Source organism: Xiphias gladius, chromosome 20 (assembly GCF_016859285.1).
Source record: "Xiphias gladius isolate SHS-SW01 ecotype Sanya breed wild chromosome 20, ASM1685928v1, whole genome shotgun sequence".
NCBI classification, from domain to species: domain Eukaryota; kingdom Metazoa; phylum Chordata; class Actinopteri; order Istiophoriformes; family Xiphiidae; genus Xiphias; species Xiphias gladius.
The window spans coordinates 4,215,177-4,242,758 of NC_053419.1; the positions used below are offsets into that span (position 1 = coordinate 4,215,177).

The 27,582-nt window shown below is 39.8% G+C and overlaps 1 protein-coding gene across 6 annotated transcripts in view; it reads left to right on the forward strand.

Moving 5' to 3' along the window:
• LOC120806285 (transcription factor 4-like) overlaps positions 1–27,582 on the forward strand; it is a 241,426-nt gene that overhangs the window by 190,824 nt on the left and 23,020 nt on the right. For all 6 annotated transcript variants that reach the window (XM_040157267.1, XM_040157263.1, XM_040157264.1 and 3 more), the window contains 7 exons: positions 7,314–7,419; positions 8,664–8,809; positions 9,733–9,880; positions 16,576–16,646; positions 16,877–16,955; positions 19,841–19,920; positions 21,340–21,549. In XM_040157267.1, the coding sequence (XP_040013201.1) occupies positions 7,314–7,419; positions 8,664–8,809; positions 9,733–9,880; positions 16,576–16,646; positions 16,877–16,955; positions 19,841–19,920; positions 21,340–21,549 (840 nt within the window). The remainder of the gene's footprint in view (positions 1–7,313; positions 7,420–8,663; positions 8,810–9,732; positions 9,881–16,575; positions 16,647–16,876; positions 16,956–19,840; positions 19,921–21,339; positions 21,550–27,582) is intronic.

The window sequence follows — 27,582 nt, forward strand, 5'->3', positions numbered from 1 at the left end:
GTCAAAAGTTGTCGGTAGTTTGTTACTAAGCACCGTCTTAAGCAATCTTTCCAATAAATAAACAACAAGATATACTGTACATCATTTGTCACTGCCTTCCAAAATGACCCATTGGAGTGATTTCTGATGTTCCAATGCTATGGTTAAGGATTGGTTGGGTTTGGGAACCAAAAACGACTCGGTTAAGATTACGGACAGGTTGCTGTCAGGGTTAAAAGACACCATCACTGGCTGTTGAAAGGTGAACGGAAGTTTGTTGACACATCCATTCACCCAGACATCCTCCACTTCTAGTGGTCCTTGTCTGGAAAATGTAAACATAGCAGACATTCAAGGTCTCCAGAGGATGAATCCCAATGACTTTGATGATCGCTTAGCTTTTCATTTAGCATCATTACCAGGTCAAGATATTAGTTTCTAATCTACATAATGTATTTCTGTAAGTATGGTCAAAGGTACTGTGGAAAAGGAGGAAGAAGCACTGAAGGAGCTCTTTCTCTTCTTCCTGCTCCTTCTTTCTCATATCCATCTGTCCTTTCTTCTGTCAGAGCAGAGGAGCTAATGGACATGGAGAGATAGAGAGGTTGAACAGATGCTCCCCACATTTGGAGACAATAACCAGGAGAAACACTGGACAAAGACAAAAAGTCTCCCTCTTCTTCTTTTCTTCCTTTCTTTACTTTTTCCATTTTCTCTTTTGTTTCCTTTTGCTGTCTTTTTATCTCCCTCCAACTTTTAGTATTTCATTTTGTTCCATTTATTGTTTTTCCAGTCTCTCTCTAAAAAAGCCCTTCAGGGCCCACTGTCAACAAGATATAACTGAAACACTGCAGAGGAAATAAAGTTTGTTTGTTTTGTCTCTTTTTCTTTTACTTTTTTCTCTCTCTCTTTTTCTCAAACACAAACTTCCAAAAAAAATTTTACAGTTGTTGGATCAAAAACAAATTGAAAGTGGAAATAAGACATGATCGAAATGTTCCCCAACTAAATACATTTTTTGGGAGCCATCACTACAGTGTGTGAAGGTCTGCTAATTTTCTTTTTCCATTTAAAGTTCAGCTGTTGTTTCTTTTGTCTTTCTACCTGTGTTTCAGGTCAGTGAGTGGCACAGCCGGTTGTTCTGAATAAATGTTGTGTGTGTTGTTAGCTCTGTAAGTCAGTTGTCAGTGGAATGTATCTTTCTTTTCTTGTATTGTTGCCAGGGGCGATGCACAGAAAATCTTTGATGAAATCTGTGATGTTTTGTGTCCTGTGAAGATTCACTCAATCTGTCAAACGTCACATCACAGCGGGAGGTTACACAACCACTCCCACTGGGTTCTATCAGGGTTTCTACTGTGCTGCAGAGGATGGGTTTACACACATGGCTCCACTGGCCTCTATTAGGGGTATCTATCATTGTTCTGTCATTGAATGCAACAGGTTCAACTGGTTCTCATTATGGTTCTATGCAGGGAGTTGGTTCTACTGGTTTCAATAGTTTCTGTTATGATACAATAACTGGTTCTGCTGTTTTCTATTGTGTTTCTATAATTTCACACAGATTGGGTTGGACTAGTTTCTCCATTTGCTATTGAACAGAACTGGCTCCACCGATTCATATGGCACAGAGAAGTGGTTTGGCTAGTTTCCGTTTGGGTTCTATTGTGATATATATATATATATATATATATATATATATATGTAATGTATTTCCATATTTGAAGAGATCGGCTCTGAGAATGGTTTATAAACTGGTACAAGCAACTTGTTTCTGTCCTTTCCATCGTGGAACTCGCTTATTACAGTTCATTGTTCATACTGTAGATGGCCCCACTATATTCATTACACAGAGAATTAGCACAACTGGTTTCAATGCAGAACATATTTTACTTGTTCCACGAGTGTTCGTTCTGTGATACAGATCGTAATTTGACACAACTTGCTCCACTGTTTTCCAGTATATTTTGTCTCACGTTTGGTATTTACAACCACTTAAACTTGGATCAGTTGTTTTTTGACATAATAGCTATTGCACTGAACTGGTTGCACTGCTTTTGACTGTGTTTCTGTCATTGCACAATGAAATGGTTTGAGTGATTTATATTGCATTTTTATCGTTGCATAGAGAAGTGTTTGAGTGGTACCTGTTGTGTTTTTTTCTGTAATACAGATCAGATTGACTGGTTTCTGTTTTTTCTTTTATGGGACAGAATACTTGCTTCCCTTGTTTACCAGAGGATTAGGATTCAACAGTAATACAATAACAAAACAAATATTGGAGTGCAAATTAGAATTCTGCACATCTGGTTCCACTGGTTGATACTATGTTTCTGTCACAGTACTCAGGTTGAGTTTGCCTGGGATTTTGCAAAAGTGGTTCCACTTCTCCCTGTTGTTTTTCTCTGCTACATGAAGAACTCGTCCAGCTGGTTTCCATATGGCTCCTATACTATACGGAACTGGTTCCGATGATTTCCATGCACTGAAAACTTGTTCAACTAATTTCTGTTCTGTTTCTACAGTGCTCCAGATTGTAATTTTACACAACCTATCATACCTGTTTCTATTATGACTCTATTGTGTCACAGAGGTCTGGTTTATATTTTATATCACGCCACAGAAATTATTTTCCATACCTTGGTTAATTGGGTATGTTTTTTTCGTAGTAGAAGTCCTTGTATTTTTAACCAAGTCTACAACCAGTTATATTCACTCACTTTTGAGTAATTATTTGACGTAAGAGATTAAACAATGTTTTTGTGGGGAATATCCAACTGGGCCATTTTATGGAAAATAACTCCATATGAAGGTTATTGATTGGACATACGTACACTGATCTTTATTGTGGTTCATGTTATTGTTCTCTGGTTTGTGGTTTGCCCGTCTTCAGTATAATGATAACATGGTCGGGAATTTCTCTGATTAGCTCAAGGTCTGCTTTGTTACTGTGGGAATACTGACACTGCTGTGTGTGTGTGTGTGTGTGTGTGTGTGTGTGTGTGTGTGTGTGTGTGTGTGTGTGTGTGTGTGTGTGTGTGTGTGTGTGTGTGTGTGTGTGTGTGTGTGTGTGTGTGTGTGTGTGTGTGTGTGTGTTGAAGACTGTGGGAAGTGAGGTTGTGAGTGTGTCGCTCCACATTCTTCAGACTTGAACACAATCCGCACCTGTTTCTGTCTGTCTGAAACACTCAAACATGCACGTAGACACTCACTTAAATACACATACGCCCACATGGACATATACACACACACAAATCACAGTCTTTCGTCACCAGTCTAACAACATTCAATGGGAAAATTTGCCTGCTCGACATGAGACATAAATCTAAGTATTTTCAACGGGAACAACACAAGCATATGTGTTTTTCTGTGCTTGTGTATGTATGTATGTATGTTTCGGTATGTGTGTGTGTGTATTTTCTTCTACAGGCGGGTCAATAAATGTGGTTTTATGATCAGAGCAGAAACTCAGTTCTCAGAGGGGAAGAGGAGGAGGAAGTTTGAGGGGATTTTTGTTTAGCACTAATGACATCTACAGACACTGTGTGTGCGTGTGTGTATGAGAGTATGAAGACTGAAATATTTGGATCCTTAAACTCGTGCAAGGTGCATTGTGGGAAGGTACCAACGTCCCCCAGTTGATTATACACTTTATGCACCGTACATCTGTGTATTAGCGTTTGTGTATTTGTGTGTGTGTGTGTGTGTGTGTGTGTGTGTGTGTGTGTGTGTGTGTGTGTGTGTGTGTGTGTGTGCGTGTACTTGTATGGCCACACATTGTGAGGACCAGTTTGAGTTTTGACCACTGGAGTGAGGACATTTTGAGAAAGTGAGGACATCTTGGCCAGACCTAACTTTCTTGCATGCCTTCAAGGGGTTTTTTGAGGGTTAAGACTTGGTTTTGTGCTTCAGTTTAAAATTACGTTTAGGTTGTGGTTAGGGTAAGTGGCTAGGGAATGCATTATGTCAAAAGTGTCCTCACAAAGATAGTATGTACAAATGTGTGTGTGTGTGTGTGTGTGTGTGTGTGTGTGTGTGTGTGTGTGTGTGTGTGTGTGTGTGTGTGTGTGTGTGTGTGTGTGTGTGTGTGTGTGTGCGTGTGAGATGTGGGTGGGTGTTTCCTGACCTCAGCCTTTGATTCCCACAGTTCCCAGCGTTCCCTGCTCCTCAGACGTCCTGATTGTTGTGGCATTTATCGCTATGTGGGCGTCTTTCCACGACCACTCGTTTTCAGGAAGTAAACAAAGTCAACACCAGGCTATGCTCTGAAACATAACTTTTACTTTACTTTTACTTAACAGCTCAACAGTTACAGCATGCCACAAAACACTCTTGGATGTATTTTTTTCCCACCATTCCTAGCAACTATTGGTTGAAACTTCTTGAAACTTGCTTGTGATGTGTAATGCATCACAGTGAACATCAGGTCTGCTTTAATTTATCTCACTTGCATTATTATTAAATGATAATGCAGTTAAAGCAGCAATTTCATTTGAAAAGTCATTATTTCATGACCTCGTAAACTGTAGAAAAATAAGTTGCTAGACAAGAAAGTCAACATTGCACAGTTCTTCAAAATCCTGGGTTATGTTCAATAATAATGTTTTTTACGTCCAGAGCCAAATTTTTTTAAAATTCCTGCTTTTTATATCACATATGGTAACTATGATAAGTTGATGGTTAGGGAAAGATCATGCTTAGGGTCAATAAAAAGGCGAACATAAATTGAAGGCCTATGACGGGACGCAATTTTCCGCATCCTGCATTATACTCAGACTTGCTTTACTCCCTTCCATCACCCTGACCACCACAACCTTACATTTCAACTTACTACATATAGGGCATTGGCACTGAACATTGCCATTGGATGGCAATCCTGAGATGCAGTTTAATCCAATATGAATGTAATCCTTAGGTCGTGGTGCTGATCGCAAATGGGCTAAAACATGCAAAACCCCTGGTGTGGTCATTTGTGGCAAAAATCCTGGAAAAAGTTGGATAATGTGTCCACAGCTTTTTAAGTTGTGGGTGGGTCAAACTGGTGGGTCAAATATTGGTGGTCATACAGATGGATAAATAATTCTTGGCGTGTTGGACTCCAGCTGTGCCACTGTGATTTAAGGAGTGACTATACCCAGGCTAAAACTATACCCAGTGCTATTATGTTGTAGTTGATGCAAAGTATCATTTGCCAACATTGAAGCTGGGCAGGTTCACAAGTGAAACAAATCACACCTTACCACTCTAAGGGCACTTTATACTTCTGCGTAGAATCGACGCCATAGGTGCAGCATAGGGTACGGTGTAGCTACGTACGATGCAACTCACTGAAGGGAAGCCATCAAAGAAAGACGACATGTTAATATGGAACTGAATGCAGCCACTGTCATATCAGCTGATATCTCTTCTGGCTCCAAGCATTTTCTCACCTATGCACACCGGGCTATTTGCTTTGAAAGTTGCAAGAGTCTCTCAGATTCCTTCTTAGATTCTCTGTAAGGCCATATTGTGTCCTGGATATCTTCTACTTCTAAGACTACAGGACAATAAAACAACTGGAAATCAGTGCCAGTTTTCCCCTCATGAGTAAAAGCTGAAAGCTTCAGCAAACCAGCAAGCTTTTAGTGATCTAAAGAAAAACTCAGAAGGTTTTTGTTTGACAGAACGAGTTTTAGGCTGCTTTCTGTTTTTAATAATTTCTCTCAGGGAGTGTGGGAAGTGAGATGATGTTTTTTATAATGCCCCCAAGTCTTTCTCTTTTATTTCTGCTGTCTGTACTTTATCATGAGATTTCTGTACCACATCTGTGATTCATTCATATGCAAATACTCTAAAGTTAACAAAGCAACCCATGTCTTTTTAAGGGGATCGAGGTAGATTAGGTGTAGCTGTGGAGTGGGTTTTTCATTTTAATGTGAATCAGTAGGGGGGACAGGGAGAGAGACGAGTGCTTTCAACAGCTGTTCCAGGGTTTGCGTCATGTGGTGCGAGCTAGCGTCATGGCTGAGTGTTCGCACGCTATACAAACACACGCACGCTCGGACACACACACACACACACACACACACACACACACACACACACACACACACACACACACACACACACACACACACAAACATACATGCACATGGCATGCTGTGGGGACACCCAGTCGACAAACGCAGACAATGTGTTCTCATGCAGCCACTGTGCTGCTGAGGAAGAACGTCACCTGTTTGGTGTGAGGATGGGCTGCTGGTTCTGCTTGGAGTCCCACATTTTACTGCAGGTTTGCAGCATGATGGCCGTCCCGCTGCTCCCCATCTGAGAGGAGTTGCTCACAAAATCACTGCTTTGTTCCTCTATTAGTCATCAAACTACTCTGTGGGAGAGGAGGACGGAAATACCAAATGCTATGGCAGTTACATATGTTGGGAACTGTGTTAAGTCATTGCAGAAAGAGTGGTGGGCACTGTAGACACAATTGATGTGGTTACCATGGCTACCGCTGTAGTTTTACAGTAGGGACATATAGAGCTTAAGCTCACAGAAAACTTGTTTATTTTTACAAAATGAAACATCTATGTAAATTTGTTCATCTTACTTTAAAAATAAAAATTAAAAAAACTTAAAAGATTTAAAACCAGTTAATTTGACATAATTAAATACTGATATATAGGAAACTAGGATATAAAGGAAAAGTTTATTTTCATTTTTCAAATCATAAAATGGTTGAAAAATCATCATATTTTTCAAAAATAAAAGAATATATAAAATCATTTCTACCATTTCTACCCTCTACCCCTATTTAAAGTAATTTTATAAAAGTCTAAACATTTACTTATGTTACAGACTGTATATATATAACTGGATGTATGTATATAAATATTTTTTTACAATTAAAAAAATATTCAAAAATTTTATAATAATTAATTTTTTATTTTTACAAAATAAAAAATAATTCAAAAACAATTAATTTGAAGCTTTGAAAATATTGATAATTATATCTAACAACATTTAAAAATCTGCTGATTTTACAAAATGTAAAATTATATACATGTAAAATAAACTATATGCTTACTTAAATAGTTTTAAAGCAATAAAAATAAGGGAAAGGCTAATTTTTACAATCTTTAAACTTATTAATCATTTTTTAACAAACGGAAACTATTGCTGCGCATGACAACTCAGAAAGGGGCTGTCCTTGCTCAATGTGTGAGCCTCAGAGGAAAATGAGAGAATGGAAGTATTGGGCTATTTGTGTTTGGCTGTGAGTTTTTGATGAGAACAAGTTGTATATTTATCAGTGTGCAGACTTCTGAATGACGTGAGTTTCTGTGTTTGTGTTGCAGGTGTACGCTCCGTCTGCCAGTACAGCCGACTACAACAGGGACTCACCGGGTTATCCCTCCTCCAAACCTCCCAGTGCTGGTTTCCCAAGCTCATTCTTTATGCCAGGTACTCACTCACTCACATACACACGCGCGCACACACACACACACACACACACACACACACACGAGGTCTGTCCCTCATCAAAACTCCCACCACTAAATTCCTGTGCTCATTGTGGATACTGGATCACAGATGAAATGAGCTCAAGGTCCCTGAGAAAGAGCTGAGAGATGTTCTTGGATCAAAATCAGCTACAGATTTGAGTTTTACATTTTATTGGTTGTTGTAAAAGCCTCCCAGATAATGTATTTATCTGGTAGGTAGCTGACAACAAAGATGCCAACAGGCTGTTCGCAGACTTTGCAGCTGTGAACACTGTAAGATAACCCTGCTTTCACCCTTGCAAGTGTAACTTTGCCAGTGGCAAGGCCATTTTGGAGAGTTTGGCTGCTCTCTCCTGATCAGCTGTACGAGCCGTTCTGGCGGGCATTTCCCAGCAATTCAAATACTGACTCCCATAATGCTCCAACAATAGCATTCCATTTGACAGAAGGTGGAAGTTCTTAGAGTTGATTTTGTGCACCTCTGAACTCCAGAAGATATTACTCTACTATCTGATCATACCGGCACTTCTCATGCCTGTGCTGTTTGAGTGAAACCATCAGAAGCGTTTCTTTCTCTGAGTTCATCCCTTTCATATAGCAGGACACTTTACAGTTTCATCACACTCATACCATGGCCACATAACACAGGTGATAGCAGAAGCTTCTAACTATCATTTTAATGTTTGTTCATGGTCAGTTTGGTTGGGCCTGTTTCACTTGTTAGAATTATTTAAAGTAGGAGAATCATTTCCATGGTTACCTGCAGTTAAACTGACCAGCACTTTGTATGAAGGGTCCTGTGACTTCTATCATGTGTATCAAATAATCATATTTTCTTCCAGACTGTCTCTTTTTCCCTCTCACCTGACCGACTTTCATGTGAATACACACATTCCCAAAAAACCATTACACACATGGATAAAAGTACACGCTCTCTCAGATATCAGCTTTGTCCAACACAAACGTCTGTTAAGCAGGTTGTGCTTAAACCTGAAGAAAGAAAGCAGGTGTCCTATTTAATGGACTTTTTCTGAAGTCCGGTTACTGCCAAAAGTGGGTCAGAATACTAAGCTGCATGTAGACGCACTGAGTCCCGGGAAGGTTTGACAGAAAGAAAACTGCATAGAGATTAAACTGATCTGAAACCAGCATACGGCACATCACATGTACCTCTCTCTCCCTCTCTCGCCGTGTCTCTATCAGATGGTCACAGTGGTGATCCCTGGAGCAGCAGTAGTAGCAGTATGAGCCAGCAAGGTTACCACGGCAGCATGCTGGGGGGTGGGAACTCAGCCCACGGCCCTGCCCAGAGCTCCTCCTACTGCGGGATTCACCCTCACGACAGACTGGTGAGCAGAGCTGTCAGTCACAGTGTATACCAACACCTGAGTCAGTATAGTTTGTGCCACAGGTGATACTTTCAGGGAGTCCTTCCACAGATGTAATTTAATTTACATACATATACTTTGAGAAAAATAATGAAAACAAAATTGGTTTTCCATCCAGGATATTTCATATCTGAGCTGAAGCACTTTTTATATCGTAAAATTTGCCTACATTGTTTTTTTGTTTGTTTGTTATATTCTTAGAATTAGATAGAAGAGTGTTATAGTGATACCTATAGTATATCTATCTGTAAAAAAAAGTATTACCAAGATATATTGTATATTGTATGTTAAAAGTTTATAAAGATAAGGATAAGCACACTTATATAGGAGTTGACCACATAAGTTCTTTCTTAACACATTTTAAAACACATTTTAAAAGACCAAGTAAGGGAAGTTATAATAGTTGTTCATTAAAGGTTATGGAATTTAAAATCATGGCCACAACCTCTTAAAATCATGGCCACAACCTCTTAAATCATAGATTTAAGAGCAACAAACATCTGTTAAATCTATCAGTTGTCAATAATATATTAAACACTAGTAATACTATGGGTTCTCTGCAGAATGTATTCAACACGCTGTATTTTTCCACATATCCTGAGTCGGTTGTACTGCGGTTTACTGCGTACTAGAAGTGCACATGAGAACAAATGAAATACATTTATAAATTCTACCCAAATGTGAAGCTGTAAATCTGTCAAAGGTTATTGGATGGTAATTCTTTCAAACTAATAAGAGCTCTGTGTAATTACTCAAAGAAGAGGCTTCATGTTTATCACCACTGCCTTTTCTTTTTTTTCTGTTCCTATGTAATGTTTCCTGTTTTGAAGTAGCTTGTAATTATTATGTTAAAATTTAATCTCATTCCTTCCGTCTCTCTGCAGAGCTACCCATCCCACTCGTCTGCAGATATCAGCTCCAGCCTTCCTCCCATGTCTAGCTTCCACCGAGGGGGAGGCAGCGGAGGCGGAGCCAATCACTACAGCACCGCCTCTTGTACTGCCCCCACCAACGGCACAGACAGCATCATGGGTAAGACACCTGTGTGTACTTTTGTTTTGAAGCAAAGCAGTTAAAGAAGTAATGAGGTTGCTGTTAAGTTTTAAAACTGAAATAGAAGCATTGATGACATTGTTTGGCAACTGTAAGGTCATCTGCTGTCAATCAGCTGTTGGTGTAGCTGATCCCATTAGGTGATGTCATTAATGACTGAAGAAGAAAAGCATCCATTTCCTTTGTGGCATTCTAAGTTTAAGGACCAGCTTTTCTTTTTATCTGATTAGACAGAAAATAAAAAAATAACTGGGATCACATAGGTTTTTTTTTTTTTACCATGAAGTTCAATTCCGACATTCATGGTCCCCAGGGGATGAATACTACCGACTTCGGGGATCCCCTGACTTTTCCTCTGGTGCCACCATGAGGTTGACATTTTAGTTTTTCAGTGAAATACTCTGATAACTACTGGCTGCATGGCCATTAAATTTGGCACAGACATTCGTGTCCCCTTTCAGTATGTGTTCTAATAACTGGTGATATCATTCCATACACCGCCATCATCAGGTCAAAAAATTAATTCGTCCAATACTTGGTTTATGACCAAATACATGAAAACCAATGACATTCCCATCAGCCTCAGCTGTGCTTTGTGTTTATTGCTAATTAGCAAATTCTAACATGCTAACATACTAAACTAAGATGCTGAACATGGTAAACGTTATACATGCTTAGCATTAACATTTTAGCATTTTCATTTTGAGCCTGACAGCATGGTGATGTTAGCTCAAAGCACTGTTGTGCCTAAGTAAAGCCTCACAGAGCTGCTAGCATGGCTGTAGACTCACAGTCTTGTTAATCTGTTCATAGTGTGTGATCATTGATGTGAGTTCACATGTTGATGTCAAGGTATATTTTACTTATATCTCCTAATAGTTGATCTGTTGACTTAAGACTTCAGACATGGACTTGAGCCTTAAAGGGCCTCAAATCACTACAATGAGGACTTGATGCTTGACTTGGACTTGACTGAGAGACTTCAAATACTTGACACTTGACTTCCTAAAGATTTGACTTCATTTTGACTTGAAAGCAAAAAAAAATTCAAGTCTTAAGTTTTGACCTGGTAAATCAGACACTTGAAAGACCTGCAGCTGGACTTGGCAATGTATAATTTGGACTTAAAAAAGCTCTGCCAAGTGTAAGCTTTAATTCTTATCATTAACCTTCTGCAGCAACCTTTACTCGTTGTTTGAGAACAGACAAGATTATTTAACTGTGACGGTAACTGATCATTTAGATTTTTTCATCTCAGACTGCCAGCTTGGACGCATTCGCTGCCGTGTTTGTGTTTTGACTCTGGAAGAATCCACAGATAATTGACTCACAGTTATCACTTGAAAGACAACATTACCAGTCCTTTCCAGTCAGGAGACAACATTAGCTAGACCATATTTTTGTTTACTGTCACAAAACCAGTTAAAATACTCCTGCTGTGATTAGACTCAGATGATTTAAACCACTTAAAAAATAAATTTCAGTTTCATAGGAAAAGGCAGGCGGTCAGAAATTGAATATAACCGAAATTAGAGAGACACTTCTACTCCATTTCGGCATGACCTTGACATCACTGACATACACACACACACTGCATGCCATATGGACCCCTTGCTTTGAGTCCTGTAGAACAAATAGGACAGCAATAAGAAACAGATTGAAAGTTTGTTTTCATGGGAAGACATCTCCAACATTCCACAGCGATCACACACACAGACACACACACACACACACACACACACATACACACACACACACACATGCATGTGAGCCAGAGTAGATGAGTGTAAACACAAGATGAACCTAATAAAAAACATGATGCTGTTGTTTAAATATAAACATATGACAGACGTGTGCACACACATGAACATTCAAACACAGACTCACAGTGTTTACTGCCCCGTTTCTGCCTCAGTGTAATTTTAAACTAGTAAACAAGTGACTAAGTTCTTTACAGAGAGTAGCATCTGTGGTCACTATTCATGTCAGTGACAGCTGATTCTAATGATGACCAGTGTTCACAAAGGAAAAAAAATATGAAGATGTCCATAGAAACTTCTCAAACTTCCTGCAGTATAAGTCATCTCTGTCCATCTATATGATCAATATGTTCCACACTGGTTGGTGTTAATTCCTATTGTAGTTTATTTATTATCTCCCAGGCACATCACTAAAACAAACATTTTCTAGATCAACAAAACAACAGACTCATACAGTTAGCTCTCAATGACGTGCAGGAGGTGGCACAACATTTTATGGTCCAGTGTCTCAAATGTGAGGATTTGCCACTTTTCCTTGTCTTCGATTCTATTTTTGTTATATTCCAGCGTGACCATTTAGAGTCCCTGGTAAATGACATGAATACATACTGACCACAGCCGCTGTTCTTTGTGAAGAAACAAACAGCAAATGTTTTACAGTCACATTGCAGTCAACGGAACATGAGTTTTTCATTCCTTTTTAAATACGGATAATTAAAGGGTACAACCACACTGCAAAGACCCTGGATTCACTCTCCAACTTGGTAACGCTTTCCAATGAATACAATTGGTGGGAAGCTGTAGAGGGCTCGTGTCCTTGTTACTGCAACAGCAACTCCTACTTTACAAGGTTTTGAGTATGTAGTGTGTTCACACTGGAAAAATGTCAAAATTACGTTATTGTGATCATTCAAAAAGTCAGTATGCAACCGAAAATAAGGCTTGATTTTCAAAAGTGGATGGTGATGAGAAAAGCTCCAGAAAGATCTTGGAAAACCAACCCCATTTTCTTTACAGTCACAAAGTTTGTTTACATACAACTTGTATAATAACTGCAAAACCACATGCTATGAAAACTAGTATAGTACACGTATACACTCACCGAGCATATTATTAAGAACTCACATTACTCACAATATCTTTGTCCGGAAGAAAAAATATGTTCATAGTGTTTCTAGAGTGCTCACCACAGTGAAGGTAAAGGTAACGAAGAATATGGTCTATGACAAAAAAATAGTCCTCTGCTACTAGATACATTCACCAAGCACTTTATTACAAAACCCAATTCTAATACTGAGTCCCTCCCTTTGCTCTCAACCACCGGCTTGGACTGTTGACACAAGGCAGGTTGGGTCCATGATTCATGCTGTTGATGCCAAATTCTGACCCAATCATCTGCATGCCTCAACAGAAATCCAGGTTCATCAAACCTGCACCCACTGCAGCCTCAGATTTCTGTTCTTGGCTGACAAGAGTTGAAGCTGTTGTGGTCTTCTGCTGTTGTAGCCCATCCATCTCAAAGATGGACGTGTTTTTCGTTCTGAGTTGTTTTTCTGCTCACCACGGTTGTAAAGTGTGGTTACTGTAGCCTTTCTATCAGCTCCAACCAGTCTCTCCATTCTCCTCTGACCTCTCTCACAAACGAGGTATTTCCGTCCACAGAACTGCTGCTCACTGGATTTTTTTTTGTTTTTGCCACCATTCTGAGTAAACTCTACAGACTGTTGTGTGTGAAAATCCCAGGAGATCAGCAGTTTCATAAATACTCAAACCAGCCCATCTAGCACCAACAGTCATGCCACGGTCAAAGCCACTGACATCACATTTTTTCCCCCTTCTGATATTTGATGTGAACAGTAACTGAAGCTTCTGGCCTGTATCTGCATGATTTTATGCATTACACTGTTGCCATATGATTGGCTGATTAGATAACTGCAGGAATAAGCAGGTGTATAAAGTGCTCAGTGAGTGTATAACTAGTATGTAATATGGAATTGGGACACAGGAAAGGAACTGCAGTGCAGAGGTAACTGGACTCGAGTATATTAAAATAAAATAAAAATAAATAAATAAATTGAATTTTCTCTCTGAAGAGGTGATGGACACAGACAGAACAAATATAAAAATCTGTTTCATCTTCTGAATGCTCCCCTCCTTTGTGACTATAAGCTCTCATTTATGAAAAAGATTTTCTCCTGCATATGTTCTAAATTATGCATCAAGTCAGGGTCTGAGTTTGTGTGTGTGTGTGTGTGTATAACAGTAATCCCTTGGATGGTTTACTAGGCCAGTGGTGTGGCGTGAGTGAGACATGAGGCTTTAACCCCAAAACATATGCCACTTCCTGTCTCTCTGTGTGTGTGTGTGTGTGTGTGTGTGTGTGTGTGTGTGTGTGTGTGTGTGTGTGTGTGTGTGTGTGTGTGTGTGTGTGTGTGTGTGTGTGTGTGTGTTTGTGCGTGTGTGTGTTTGTGTGTGTGTGTGTGTGTGTGTGTGTCTTAACTGCTTAAAAAAGTCCAGCCCTGCCAATCTATGTAATGGATTCATTTGCAATGAAAAGATGTGTTTTTGCTGTGTTATACGTGTGTGCGCTGTCTAACTTGTTTGTGCGAGCATAAACTTTCCATCTGGGATCTGCTATCAGGAGGAATGAGCATATCAGTCTCTCCGCCTCAGTGTGTGTGTGTGTGTGTGTGTGTGTGTGTGTGTGTGTGTGTGTGTGTGTGTGTGTGTGTGTGGGCGCTCATCTGGTCCTGTGAGGTCACTTCCTTCCTCTTTGGCCTCTGTGGTCTTCAAGTGTGTGAAACAGATTTTGTTGTATCTAAATCCAGTATTTGAAGACACACACACACACACACACGCTGTCAGTCACTTAGAATGTGAGTAAATGTAGATGTTGAATGTCAGTTCCCACTGAACGCTGTTTCTGATTTTTGTCACATTATTTTATTAAGAGCCGGGTTGCACCACCATTTATAACAGCAAAGATTTGGATCAAAATCAATTAATTTCAAAGGAATCACTGCAATCAAGCACAGAGCTCTAGTAAATCCTCACATAACTTTCAAACTATGTTCAACATGGGTGAACTTTAACGTGAGAGTTTGCGCCACTCTGAAATTGCCTTCACAGTGCTGACCTTTGAGGGAACATAGGGCTGGAGAGTCCAAAAGAGAGGATGCTGTCATATACACTGTGTCACACCATCTGTCAGAGTGTAAACAGCCTCACAGAAAAGGATCATGGTCGGCAGTCAGTTGTCAGAAGTCCATGGTACAACTAGGTCTCTTGAATTAAATGTGTGTCTGTGTCTTAACTGCTTAAAAAGTCCAGCCCTGCCAATCTATGTAATGGATTCATTTGCAATGAAAAGATGTGTTTTTGCTGTGTTATACGTGTGTGCGCTGTCTAACTTGTTTGTGCGAGCATAAACTTTCCATCTGGGATCTGCTATCAGGAGGAATGAGCATATCAGTCTCTCCGCCTCAGTGTGTGTGTGTGTGTGTGTCTTAACTGCTTAAAAAGTCCAGCCCTGCCAATCTATGTAATGGATTCATTTGCAATGAAAAGATGTGTTTTTGCTGTGTTATACGTGTGTGCGCTGTCTAACTTGTTTGTGCGAGCATAAACTTTCCATCTGGGATCTGCTATCAGGAGGAATGAGCATATCAGTCTCTCCGCCTCAGTGTGTGTGTGTGTGTCTTAACTGCTTAAAAAAGTCCAGCCCTGCCAATCTATGTAATGGATTCATTTGCAATGAAAAGATGTGTTTTTGCTGTGTTATACGTGTGTGCGCTGTCTAACTTGTTTGTGCGAGCATAAACTTTCCATCTGGGATCTGCTATCAGGAGGAATGAGCATATCAGTCTCTCCGCCTCAGTGTGTGTGTGTGTGTCTTAACTGCTTAAAAAAGTCCAGCCCTGCCAATCTATGTAATGGATTCATTTGCAATGAAAAGATGTGTTTTTGCTGTGTTATACGTGTGTGCGCTGTCTAACTTGTTTGTGCGAGCATAAACTTTCCATCTGGGATCTGCTATCAGGAGGAATGAGCATATCAGTCTCTCCGCCTCAGTGTGTGTGTGCGTGTGTGTGTGCGTGTGTGTGTGTGTGTGTGTGTGTGTGTGTGTGTGGGCGCTCATCTGGTCCTGTGAGGTCACTTCCTTCCTCTTTGGCCTCTGTGGTCTTCAAGTGTGTGAAACAGATTTTGTTGTATCTAAATCCAGTATTTGAAGACACACACACACACACACACGCTGTCAGTCACTTAGAATGTGAGTAAATGTAGATATTGAATGTCAGTTCCCACTGAATGCTGTTTCTGATTTTTGTCACATTATTTTATTAAGAGCCGGGTTGCACCACCATTTATAACAGCAAAGATTTGGATCAAAATCAATTAATTTCAAAGGAATCACTGCAATCAAGCACAGAGCTCTTGTAAATCCTCACATAACTTTCAAACTATGTTCAACATGGGTGAACTTTAACGTGAGAGTTTGCGCCACTCTGAAATTGCCTTCACAGTGCTGACCTTTGAGGGAACATAGGGCTGGAGAGTCCAAAAGAGAGGATGCTGTCATATACACTGTGTCACACCATCTGTCAGAGTGTAAACAGCCTCACAGAAAAGGATCATGGTCGGCAGTCAGTTGTCAGAAGTCCATGGTACAACTAGGTCTCTTGAATTAAATGTGTGTCTAGTTAGCGCCTGGACAATCTGCATTTTTTCGAAGTTCCTCTTACAGCTTCCAGGCGAAAGGGGTAATTTTCAGTTTTAATGAATATGTGGAAGGGAAGGGATGGACTGACGGTGTACAATTAGACAGAACAATTAAAATATGTAGTTAACAACATCCTCATTTACAAGAATACGTCCCTCTTTTTGTGTGTGTGTGGGTATATCTGTGTGTCACAGCTAACCGAGCACAGAGCGGAGCAGCCAGCAGCTCTCAGACAGGAGACGCCTTAGGGAAAGCGCTCGCATCGGTAAGAACAGCACACACACACACACACACACACACGCACATATGGATTTGAGAGACCTGTTCACTCCTGGAATAATGCAAAAATGATTTTATAATTCTTTTTTTTCCTGTCCTAGTCTTTTGAATAATCTTATTTCAAGCCTTTTCAAGAGTCTAACATATTACTTTAATTCTATCTTTATGTTGCTTTCTAGCTGTACTTGTCACTGAGTTTTCTTCTGTTTTTTCCAGATTTACTCTCCAGACCACACGAACAACAGCTTCTCGTCCAATCCCTCCACCCCAGTAGGCTCCCCACCCACCCTCACAGGTGAGCACATGGCATTCGCCATCTAATAGCAACACACACACTACGTCAACACAAAGGCAGCACAGAACCAACATTCATAGAAGCAAGAAGCAGAGCTGACTTAAGACTTGGACAGGAGTCAGTCTGAGACTTGACATAAACTGCTTTCAAATGACTTGAGACTTGACCTGACCTTGTTTCAAATGACTTGAGAATTGACTTAGACTTGCCCCAGAAGACTTAATTGCAGCTCCAGGTAAAAGAAGAGAAAGAAAGGAAATGTGAATTTTAACGCACATTTAACTTCAACTATATATTTGATTTTATAATTTAAAGGGAATCCTGTTCTTTATCAGAAGCACAATCCCTAAGCGTAAAAAGAAACCATGAAAAACAAATGAATAATTGTTGTGTATCCTCTCTGTACCACTCCTCCTCTTCTTATTTCCACCAATTACTTCTCCCCTTGGCTGGTGCTGTAAACTCTCCCCGCTCCTTAAAGTGAAAAATGACTTTTCCTAATAATAGTTGTGTCGAATTTGTCTCTAATTGTCGCTGCTACACACACCGTTTGATATTTCTTTGCCACGCCTTGTGACTGATAGCTTTAATTATGAGCACCACTTTGACAAATTGTTCACAAACCTACCGGCTCTGCGAACACAAGCCCCCTCCCCTCTTCCTCCTCTCCTCCTCGCCATTATAGCTGCCTGGGATATTGCCTGCTAAACCATAATTGGTGTTTATCATTGTGTCAGAATTACTCCACTTTTTACAAATTAGAAATGAAGCCTATTAGAGCAAACTACATGCAAATTGATATCCAAGGCTAATTCTGCGAGGGTGTTGGACTCGTAATAATTTACCCTGCCATTTAATACATATATTTGTATTTGCACATGAATGTACCCAGGTGATTATTCATTAATTAGCATATGGAAATGAGCATGTAATATGAATAAAGGAGTGGGGAGAGAAAAGACTGCGAGACAAAATGGAACGACAATAAAAAAGAGAAACATGAGCTAATGAGATGAGATCAGAGCTACAAGGAAGAGATCAGTGGTGAGGGCAAAGGGGAGAAGAGAGGAAAAAAAGAAAGGAACAAAACGCAGGGCTAAGGATAGAGAAAATAAGAGAGGAGATGAGACATGATGGAAGCATAAGAAAATTAGGAAATAAATGAAAGGACAGGATAGGAAACATAAGGTAGAGAAGAAGTGGAAAAGGGAGGAGGACAGAGGAGGACCACAAAGAAGGGTTATGATGGGCAGCTAAGAACAGAGAGAAAGAAGAGGAGAGGAAACAAGTAGAGAAAACAAAATGCATAGAATAGGAGAAAGGAGGTGGAAAACAAGATACAAGAGAAGAGGACATCAGAGAGAAGAAGAAATAAGAAATCAAGTGCTATCTGGGTGCTTCACCTCCCTTTGGGTTCCAGATGGTTGGGATTGCAACTTAGCCATCACACATAAATGTGAATGATAGCGACACTAGACTGAATGAACACATCACTAACTGGGCTGTCTAAGTTTTCGCTTGTGATTTTAAAACTGGAAAAATCTATTCCAACAAAATAATTGTTGAAGCTTTATCTTTATACATGTTTTTTTTTTATACAAGTGAGAAATGGGCCATTATACTTAATGATATATCTACGACACCAAGTTTTGATCAGAGTTAACCAGGTTCATGAGTTTCAAGTCATGTTATCATTTAAATGTTGCTGATTGCTGTGTATGATTCAGATTCGAAGTTGATCCTTGATAAGCTGCTTCTAAACTCTTCACTTGTAGTAAAAACGATAAGATACAGTCTGTCTCTGTGAGGATGCAGTAAAAAATAAATGTCTCTGGCAATAGCAGCCATTAGCAGTGGAACATTTGTTTGGAGCTTGTTTTGCCTCAAGGCGTGATCACACCAACATTTGAAAATTCTGCAGCAAAATCAGTTCATTCCAAATTTGGACAAGGGGATTAGCAGGATCAGCACAGATTTCGAGTGCAGATCCTTTGATGATGTAACTCTTTGAATGAAATGATGTGCAAATCTGAAAGCAAAATGTCATAGGGCAGTAAATGGCACAGTACAGAAAAGATGGGAAGTAGCTCAGGGGGCTATGCGACACTACCATATTCCACAAATCACACGAAGACGTGCATATGAATTACCCTGCGCTATTTGCTGGTGTGACTGGGCCTTTACAGCTTATATGTGTGGTTTCCTGTCCAAGCCAAAATTTGTCTCTCCTCTGAAACCTAAACATTGTTGAAATGACTCTGTACAGCACCAGTCCATTATCTCTCAGATCCTCATATTAATGTAAATTCACACAGGCCTCTGTCTCTCTTCTGTCTACCAGCTAATGAGACCTGTCGAATCAGATACAACCCTTCAGAGCGCTGTCAAACACAAAAGATGAAAGGAACAGAGACACAAGGCTTGTTTATTCTGCAGAGGGCCCATGCTAATCAACCACTTGTACCTTTTCAAAAACAAAAGCCTGATATTAGCATTTCTGCTATGAGATACATGTTGGTTTGTTTTTGTCTTTTCTTGCACATCTCTGTGTCTATTATGTCCGAGCACCATGAGTGGATATGATGAGAGACTCCTCGAGTGTAAAGACGTTTTGTGTTGGATTTGGCGCTGTACGTCGAGTGGTTTCTTTTTGTAACATATAATAGGGGAGGAGGTTTTGGCTCTAATCCACACTCAGACATCCATCCTGTGCAGGGTCACAGGAGGCTGGAGCGTATCCCGGCATGTATTGGAAGAGACGCAGGGTACACCATGGGCAGGCTTGAAGTCTGTCATAGAATATAGGAAAGGACGTCACTTCAAACTAAACTAAACATCTCTCCATCTCGTCTCCTGATGATGTCTCCTTGTCTCCTATCTCCTAGCCGCCAGTTCAGCTGTTTGGTCGAGGAACGGTGGACAGGGAGCGTCATCGCCAAACTACGAGGCTCCGCTGCACTCTCTGGTATGAAAACACACACACACTCACACACACACGCAACCATTGTGTACATGTCTAAATATAACATATATACCACAGTGTAACATATAACATGTGTTTGTGGTGGTTAAATCATTTTAAAATGAATTTGAAAGGCAGCTTGTCTTTTACTTATAATTTTGTTTAAACCTCTGTTCACACTGCGGAGGTCTATGGAATAACAGGGGGAACCGTATCTGGAAAATGATCTTGCTTTTGAGTTTTTAAAGACAATTTTTCAAAGCTGTGAGCAGCACAAACTAAATTCCATTCACCCCCATTGTATAGACAGGTTTGCCGCTCATAAACAATCCTGCTTGCAGCAGGGTGGTAGAATACACTTCACCGCAATGTCGTGATAGCTTAACTATGGACATTTGGAAATAAAGCAACTTACTACCAACCAGGCATAATTCTGTTTGAAAGTAAATTTGTGTATTGCACTTGTCATTGCATTTTCAGATCTTGTGCCCGATGCATTACATTATTAAACTGTATTGTATACAGGCAAAACTCATAACAAACTGTGTCAGTTCAGGACTTAATAAGTATGAATGAGCAGCCACACAGGATCTTGAAAATATGCTCTGTTTGTGAGTTTCATTCTCATAAAAATTCTAAGTGTAATAATGTGATTCATTTTCCATCCAAAACCATCAGTCTGCACCTCTAGCTGTCAAAGAAGTAGCACACTGATCAACAAGGCGATGATCACAGAGTCTAAACACACAGTAACAGGGTCAGCTGTCTTACCTTAAAACTGGTGTTTCCTAGTCACCAGGTTCGGTGTAAATCTATCCATCACCTTCCAGTACTTTGCACAAAACAGTATAAATTCCAAGGACCTGACTAGATCGCTAGCAAACTGAGGTAACCGGGGGGGTTAGCTCAACAACTTTTTACAAGCTAAAAGGCTCAGTAATATCCTAAAACTTGCACTGTTGTTTTCAGCACGTTACTAAATCCGGGGTAAAACATCTAAATATTGAGAACTATGTAGAGGTGGATTAATACACATTTGGTGCTTTCGTGAGTATTTATGGCAGCGGGAAAGTGTATGTGCTACTTTCTCTAAATAAACTACAGTGTGTGTGTTCAAGGTAATGAAGGTGTGCTAATTATAAACAAGGTTTTGGACAATAACGGAACTCGATGGCACAGAAGAATAAGATATATTGGGCTTTGGAAACTCAAACAATACTTATTCATAGGATCAATAATTTCCCTCATAATCTGTGGAATCTTCAGAGGCTTCTAATAAATCACAGGCATCAGGATGTTGGGGACGGACAACCAAACTACACCTCAGGATGAATGTTGAGAGTCAGAGCTACATCAGTTTACCGATGTAGATAAGAAAGGAAGCAGGCTTCTCATGTCCTTCTTTGTCCATTCGTTCTGCAGCAAAGTCGTATTGAGGACCGCCTGGAGCGTTTGGATGATGCCATCCATGTACTGCGGAGCCACGCCGTGGGACCGTCTACGGGTATGACCAGCGGGCACGGTGACATGCACAGCCTCATCGGGGCCGCACATTCGCACAACGGTGCCATGGGTGCTCTGGGCAGCGGGTACGGGACGGGACTGCTGTCGGCCAACAGGCACTCCCTCATGGTAGGACCTGAGAGCATGTTTTTATATCGTGGTGAAGGGTGTCAAGGTGATGTCAGAGGTAGTGTAAAAGTTATGCACAAATATCCACCTTAATATGTTATTAGGGATCATATTCATTATTAAAATCTCCCTAGTAAGTAAGTAAGGCTGGCATTGATATTTGAAAAACACAGGGGACATTATATATAAAATCACAGGAATATAGTATTTTAAGATTATTTATGTGGTTTATTAAGAAGAAGAAGAAGAAAATTCCAGATGCTAAAGTTAAATAGTGGCACTTATTAACAGGAGAGGACACTTAAAACATGTCTACCAACCACTACTTACAGCACTGTATGACACACTATTAAAAAATGGCAACCAGCCCATCCATCCATCACTCAGCCACCCAGCACACACCCACCCATTAAAACTACATCAAAGCATAACATTTAAAGTCCTTATCATAGACAGATAACCAGTTTAGTCCCCCTCAAACAAAAAAACGCCCCATCTACACCCCACATCCTCTGAAACATATCAAGGTCGTTTACAGAAAGATAATATTCATACTCAGCCCTGGGTAGTGCAGAGGAGAGGAGAGGAGAGGAGGAAATGAGAGAGTAAGAAAGGAAACAGGAGAGGAGAAGAGGAGAGGGGAGGGGAAGAATGGAGAAAATGTTGAATTGAAAACATGAAGTAAGACAGCAGTAATGTTTTCCATATTTAAGACTTTTGGCTTAGTCAACTTGAAACAATAAACATAAAGAACCAAACAGCTGTGTGACATAAGGAGATGTAGGAGGACGAGAGAGAGGGAGCATTATAAAACCAGTATAAACACATTCAGCTGCCTGAAAATGTTCAGTCAGACCTACTTTCTTTATTTGCGTTGCACATTTGTCCATATGCACATGTATGTGTACACACCAGATGTTCATCCAAGCTAAGGCACAAGAACCTCTGCGCACTGTTGCAGCCTCTTTAACACCTCTCTGCCCTCAAGTCATAGCCTCACCACGCTTTTTTTTCTGTCCAACAGTTTAGTATTAAGGCTGTAATGAGCACTGCAGCCTGCAGGGGACACTAGCAGTAGCTTCCCCCTGTTCTCACTAAAGTAGTTCTGGAGCTTTGTCCCTCTCGTGCTGTTCTTTGTTAAAGCATTTACTTTGAAGTGTTATTTTCTAAATGGAGAGCACCTGTGGTAGAGGGGAGTGGCTGTCTGTGTGTGTGTGTGTGTGTGTGTGTGTGTGTGTGTGTGTGTGTGTGTGTGTGTGTGTGTGCGTGTGCGTTGGCCGGTCTCCCACAGAGATTATCTTCTTCTCATGCATACCTGTCCCGCTCTCTCTCTCTCTTTCTCTCTCCTGGAGGTCAGTGCTGCATCATTGTGTAGGATAAACACACACATTTTCCTCTCACCTTTGTCTTTCTCCTTTCTTATGTGTGTTTTATGTATTCCCTGCTTCTTCCATCCTAAAGTTGCGCTAATTTACATAAACAGTAAATGAAATGACTCTATGTAATGACAGGGGTGTCACTCACAGTTCTGAAAGTTCTGAGAGTTAAATCTATCCCTGCAGCTCTACTGAGTTTTTTAGCCCCTTTTAGCTCATAGTTTTGGTGTGTTATGTAGGTCTATCCCAGGAACGAGATTTCCAGTCAACTTAGAGTCAGCATTTCTAACCGATGCATCGACTCAAGGGGCGAGGGTCGTCTTTCATATTTAATTTGTCACATGCTTCTGGTTCATTGGTTTATGTTTTTTTTCCTTTTTCATGCTTTACTTGTTAGACTCACGCTTTAATGTCTATGATGATGTTGTTCATCATCTGAGATGTGAAAACATCAGTTTTCCACACAGTCAGTGGAAGCAAAAGTATGTGACCTGTTCATTGCTTAGCTCTAAGATTCTAGTGCACCCCAGAGTGTCTCTCCTGCTGGGCTGCTGACAGCAGCGGAGCTGAGAGCGCCGGTAGTTTTCTGCTTCGGTCATTTTGAGACAGCCCTCGGTTTGTATAGTTTACAGCCTGCTGTGCCGTTGCTCCTGCATTGCTCGGTGTACAATGACACAGCACACTTCGTCCTCTCGACTGATGCATCGACTCATCAACTTTTAGAGGGCAGCGCTAGGATTATGGCAAATTTACTGTTTGGTTCAGTCTCGGGACTCTCATCAACCTCATTTCCAGCAGCTGTTCTCAGCAAACGTAACTAGCTGGTAAACAGAGTGCAGCTTGCATCATGCAACTAAAGAACCAGATATTTTTCCCAGGAGTTGGTGGAGACAAAACAGGAGCTAATAGGAGGGTGGATATTGGTCTTACCTTCATCAGACAGACACAAAAACGACTCCAATGGGATGATACTGTTGCTCTGCCTGTTTAGTAATATTTTAGCCTCATCAACTTAATAAGTTGAAAATGCGACAAATGTGCGTGATGTTCAGTCTGTTTTGGAGTTTTGCACCCCAGTGGCCAAAAAACCCAACTAGCGCAGTTTTAAGATAAGTGCTTTTCGGAGGTTGTTCTAAACTCTTTTTTTGCTCTTGGGACATCTCCAGATACAGATTTGGCATTAAGCTTTATGAATTGACTTGGAGGTTTAACCTAGGAAAACATTTAAAGTTTACCTCTTGCTAAGGTTAATATTTTTACAAACTACTTTTCAGTTTATTCTTGAAATGATTCCAACTACAGTTCTGCCAGTTCATACGCAACCAGTGGAAAAAGAGAATAAAGTCAAGTGAAGGATGTGTGCTGAAAAACACTGTTTACTTATGGAGTCTTTAAAAACGCACAAACGCAGGCTCTCATAAATTGCTGCTTGCGTTGTCATTAGGACCCTTGTGTGTGTGTTTATTTGGGCTCTGGGTTATTGGCTGATAGAAAAACAGACTCATTAGTGTAAGTCTGAAAACACTCCAGCTCTATAACTTCATGCACACACACACATTTATATACACTGACGTATAAATATCCTAGACCAGTGCATGGTGCTGGTTATCATCACATTGTGGGGACCCAAACATGACAGCCCACAGGCATTGTGGGGACTCACTTCCACTAAAACACTTGGTTAAGAATTAGGGAAAGATCATGATTTTTGTTCAATGTGAAAATGACAAAACCTTGATTTAAATCACAAATGATCATAGAAGACGTCAGATATATTATGAATTTAATGATCCACTCAGTGCCAATTTTTGCTACTTTACAGTGTTTGATACATAAGTGGTACCAAAAGTATTTAAGTTTGATAGTTTGAAGTTTGACATTCTTTCTTTCTTTCTGTCTTTCTTTCCCCCACCACCTCTTTCCTGTCTTTCACTACTCTGTTTTTCTCTCTGTCATTTTTATATTTCTTCCTTTTCCAGTCTCTTTCTCCTTTCTTTATTTTCTTTTCCCATTATCTTTCTGTAAATTTCCTGTAATTCCTTCATTGTTTTTCACCTGTTGTTTCTTTTTCATGTCTTTTCCATTTACTTCCTGGTAGATGTGAATACTGTGTGTTTTGTATGCTCTGTCATGCACACACACATGTCCTCTCTTACTTACACACACATTTTTATTCCATATTTATTTTATTACATATTTTCTGTCCCTTTTTCATTTTCCCATCCACATGTACCCCCCCCCCCCACACACACACACACACACACGTACGCGCGCGCGATTACACACACATACACACACATACACACACAGCTGTATGTAGTTTGGCAGTGTTTGGCAGAGACGCCTGCAGGCTGAGGTCATAACTCTGGGAAAACAGGTGCTAGACTGATGTGGGAGAGACAGAGGAAGAGAGACATATACATAGGCAGGAATGCACTGTACACACAAGCAAATACATACAGTAAATAACTGATACACGCTGATACAGAAGTAGATACACTCGTGTTCCAACATTCTCTTTTGTCAGTTAGCTTTATGTTTTCTTTAGGCATGCCCAAATGATTACAGACAGTCTTTATATGGAACCTTATCATATACAGTATGTATATACAGACAGCAGAGGGACAAAGTGAAGAGACGTTTAAGTAAATGTGATCAGATTTAAAACAAACTGAGAAAGAAGAAAGTATCTGACCGTCCAGACCCTGTGTGAAGGATTTAAAATGTGTTTTCTCCTCTGCTGCCTGCCTCTGGTGATGTGTTTAAGTCATGCTCGTAATTTCACTGCGTCTCAGCTCAGTGTGGATGGTGGCTCTGAAACGAGGGGAAAGGTTAAGGGAAAAAAATGTTTCTCGCTCTCTCTCTCTCCATTAAGCAGCGTTACATTAAGAGAAGTGGATCATAATCTGCATCACTTTGCTGTAAAACTCAGTAATGCCTTTTAATACTCTGCATCTCCTCCCTTTTCTCAGTCACTAAGTTCACTCCTATAAGCTGATAGAAATCTGCTGCCCTCCATTTGACTCCAGTATGACAATAAAAATTATAATAATGATGACCTTTCTTTATATGACATTGTTCTAAAACCATTCCGAAACTAAATGGCCACAAGTATATGGACTCAATCTTAATGCTACAGTATACAGCATCTTATGGAGAGCCTTCCCAGAAGGCTGGAGGCTGCCATAGAGCATCCGATTAATGCCCACAGTTTTGGAATGACAGCGTTCATCTATTACATACAGTATGAACGTCCTCATACTTCTGGCCATGTTGCATAATAGCTGGTGGAAACAGTCGGGAAGCAAACAGGAGGCTGAAATGACAGGTTTCTTTGCATTTCTTAAACTGATTTGATATATTGGTTGTACAATTAATTCAGTTATGTAATGCTAAACCCAACTAATGCTGAACTCTGACCTTCAACTCGTGATCATCGTAAAGTAAACAACCGCAAATATCTAGAAAAAACAATAATGCTTTGAGAAAAGCATTCATTTCTGTTTTGTTTTTTTTGCCTTTAAAAACCTTTCTATATAGTTACCCTTCATTTGAAAAAAATGGGCTGCTGTGTTTCTCCTCAACATATACTTTATGTTCCTGAAGGAATAAATTACAGGATGGCATGCTAATATACAGTGCTATAGTATGGTAATGATGTTTCCGTGCATGTTGCCTTCGATGTTTGTATTCAAAAGCTGTGTGATATGAATATTTATGAGGAAAGGAGGTTGTGATCATTGGGCCTCTGTGTGCAGTCTCGAGTTCGCGAAGATGAGTTGATAAATAAACTTAAATAAATAAACAACCTTGATAATTGCTTAATACAACATGGTTCTGCGTCTCAGGTCGAGCCACGAAAAGGCAGAAACTGTGACAAAAAAGTTAATAAATAAACCTTAGACTACTAACACCTACATGAATATATAAAATATAGTTCAAATAGACGCAAAATGCAAAAACGTAACGTCTTTTAGCATGCAAATATATTTTTAAAACTCTAAATGTATTTGAATTATTAAAGAATAATTAACAAAAAATTTTATTAAGTTCCACCTACTAGCTTTTTCTGGAGCTTTCAATGGCATCTTACACTTAACATCAGCAGTTTTCGTTTTGCCATAAGGTGTAGCTGAAAGACCCGAAAAGGCTGGTAAGTAGACCTTGAGTCGACTGTTAAAGAATATTTAACAGTGCACCCGTATAAAAAATATAAATATAAATAATGTAATAAATGTGAGATAACACTGTAAATACCTTATTCAGGTGATTATTTTCAGAATATAGAATATAATAAGAATTTTTAAATAAAATGTGTAGTAAAATATAAGTAGGTGCACATATGACATGATAAAACATGTTAAAAAAAAACGTAATCATAGATTTTAATGTGAAAAAGTGAATGTATATTTATTTATAATGTAAATAAATATAAATGATTTTATTCTGGATTGGCCCATTGGAAAAAATTGATTAATGCCGTTTAAAACTTACCAATGAAATGTAATATTTTAAATTTCTCACATGTAAGAAAGCAGGCCACAGGACACAAGAATAAATTCTCAGTTCTTTTTCATGCAGTTCGACACATCTGGCCCTGACAAAAACATTTTCAACTCATAAGAACATTTTTCCAAATAACATACTTCCCTGGGCC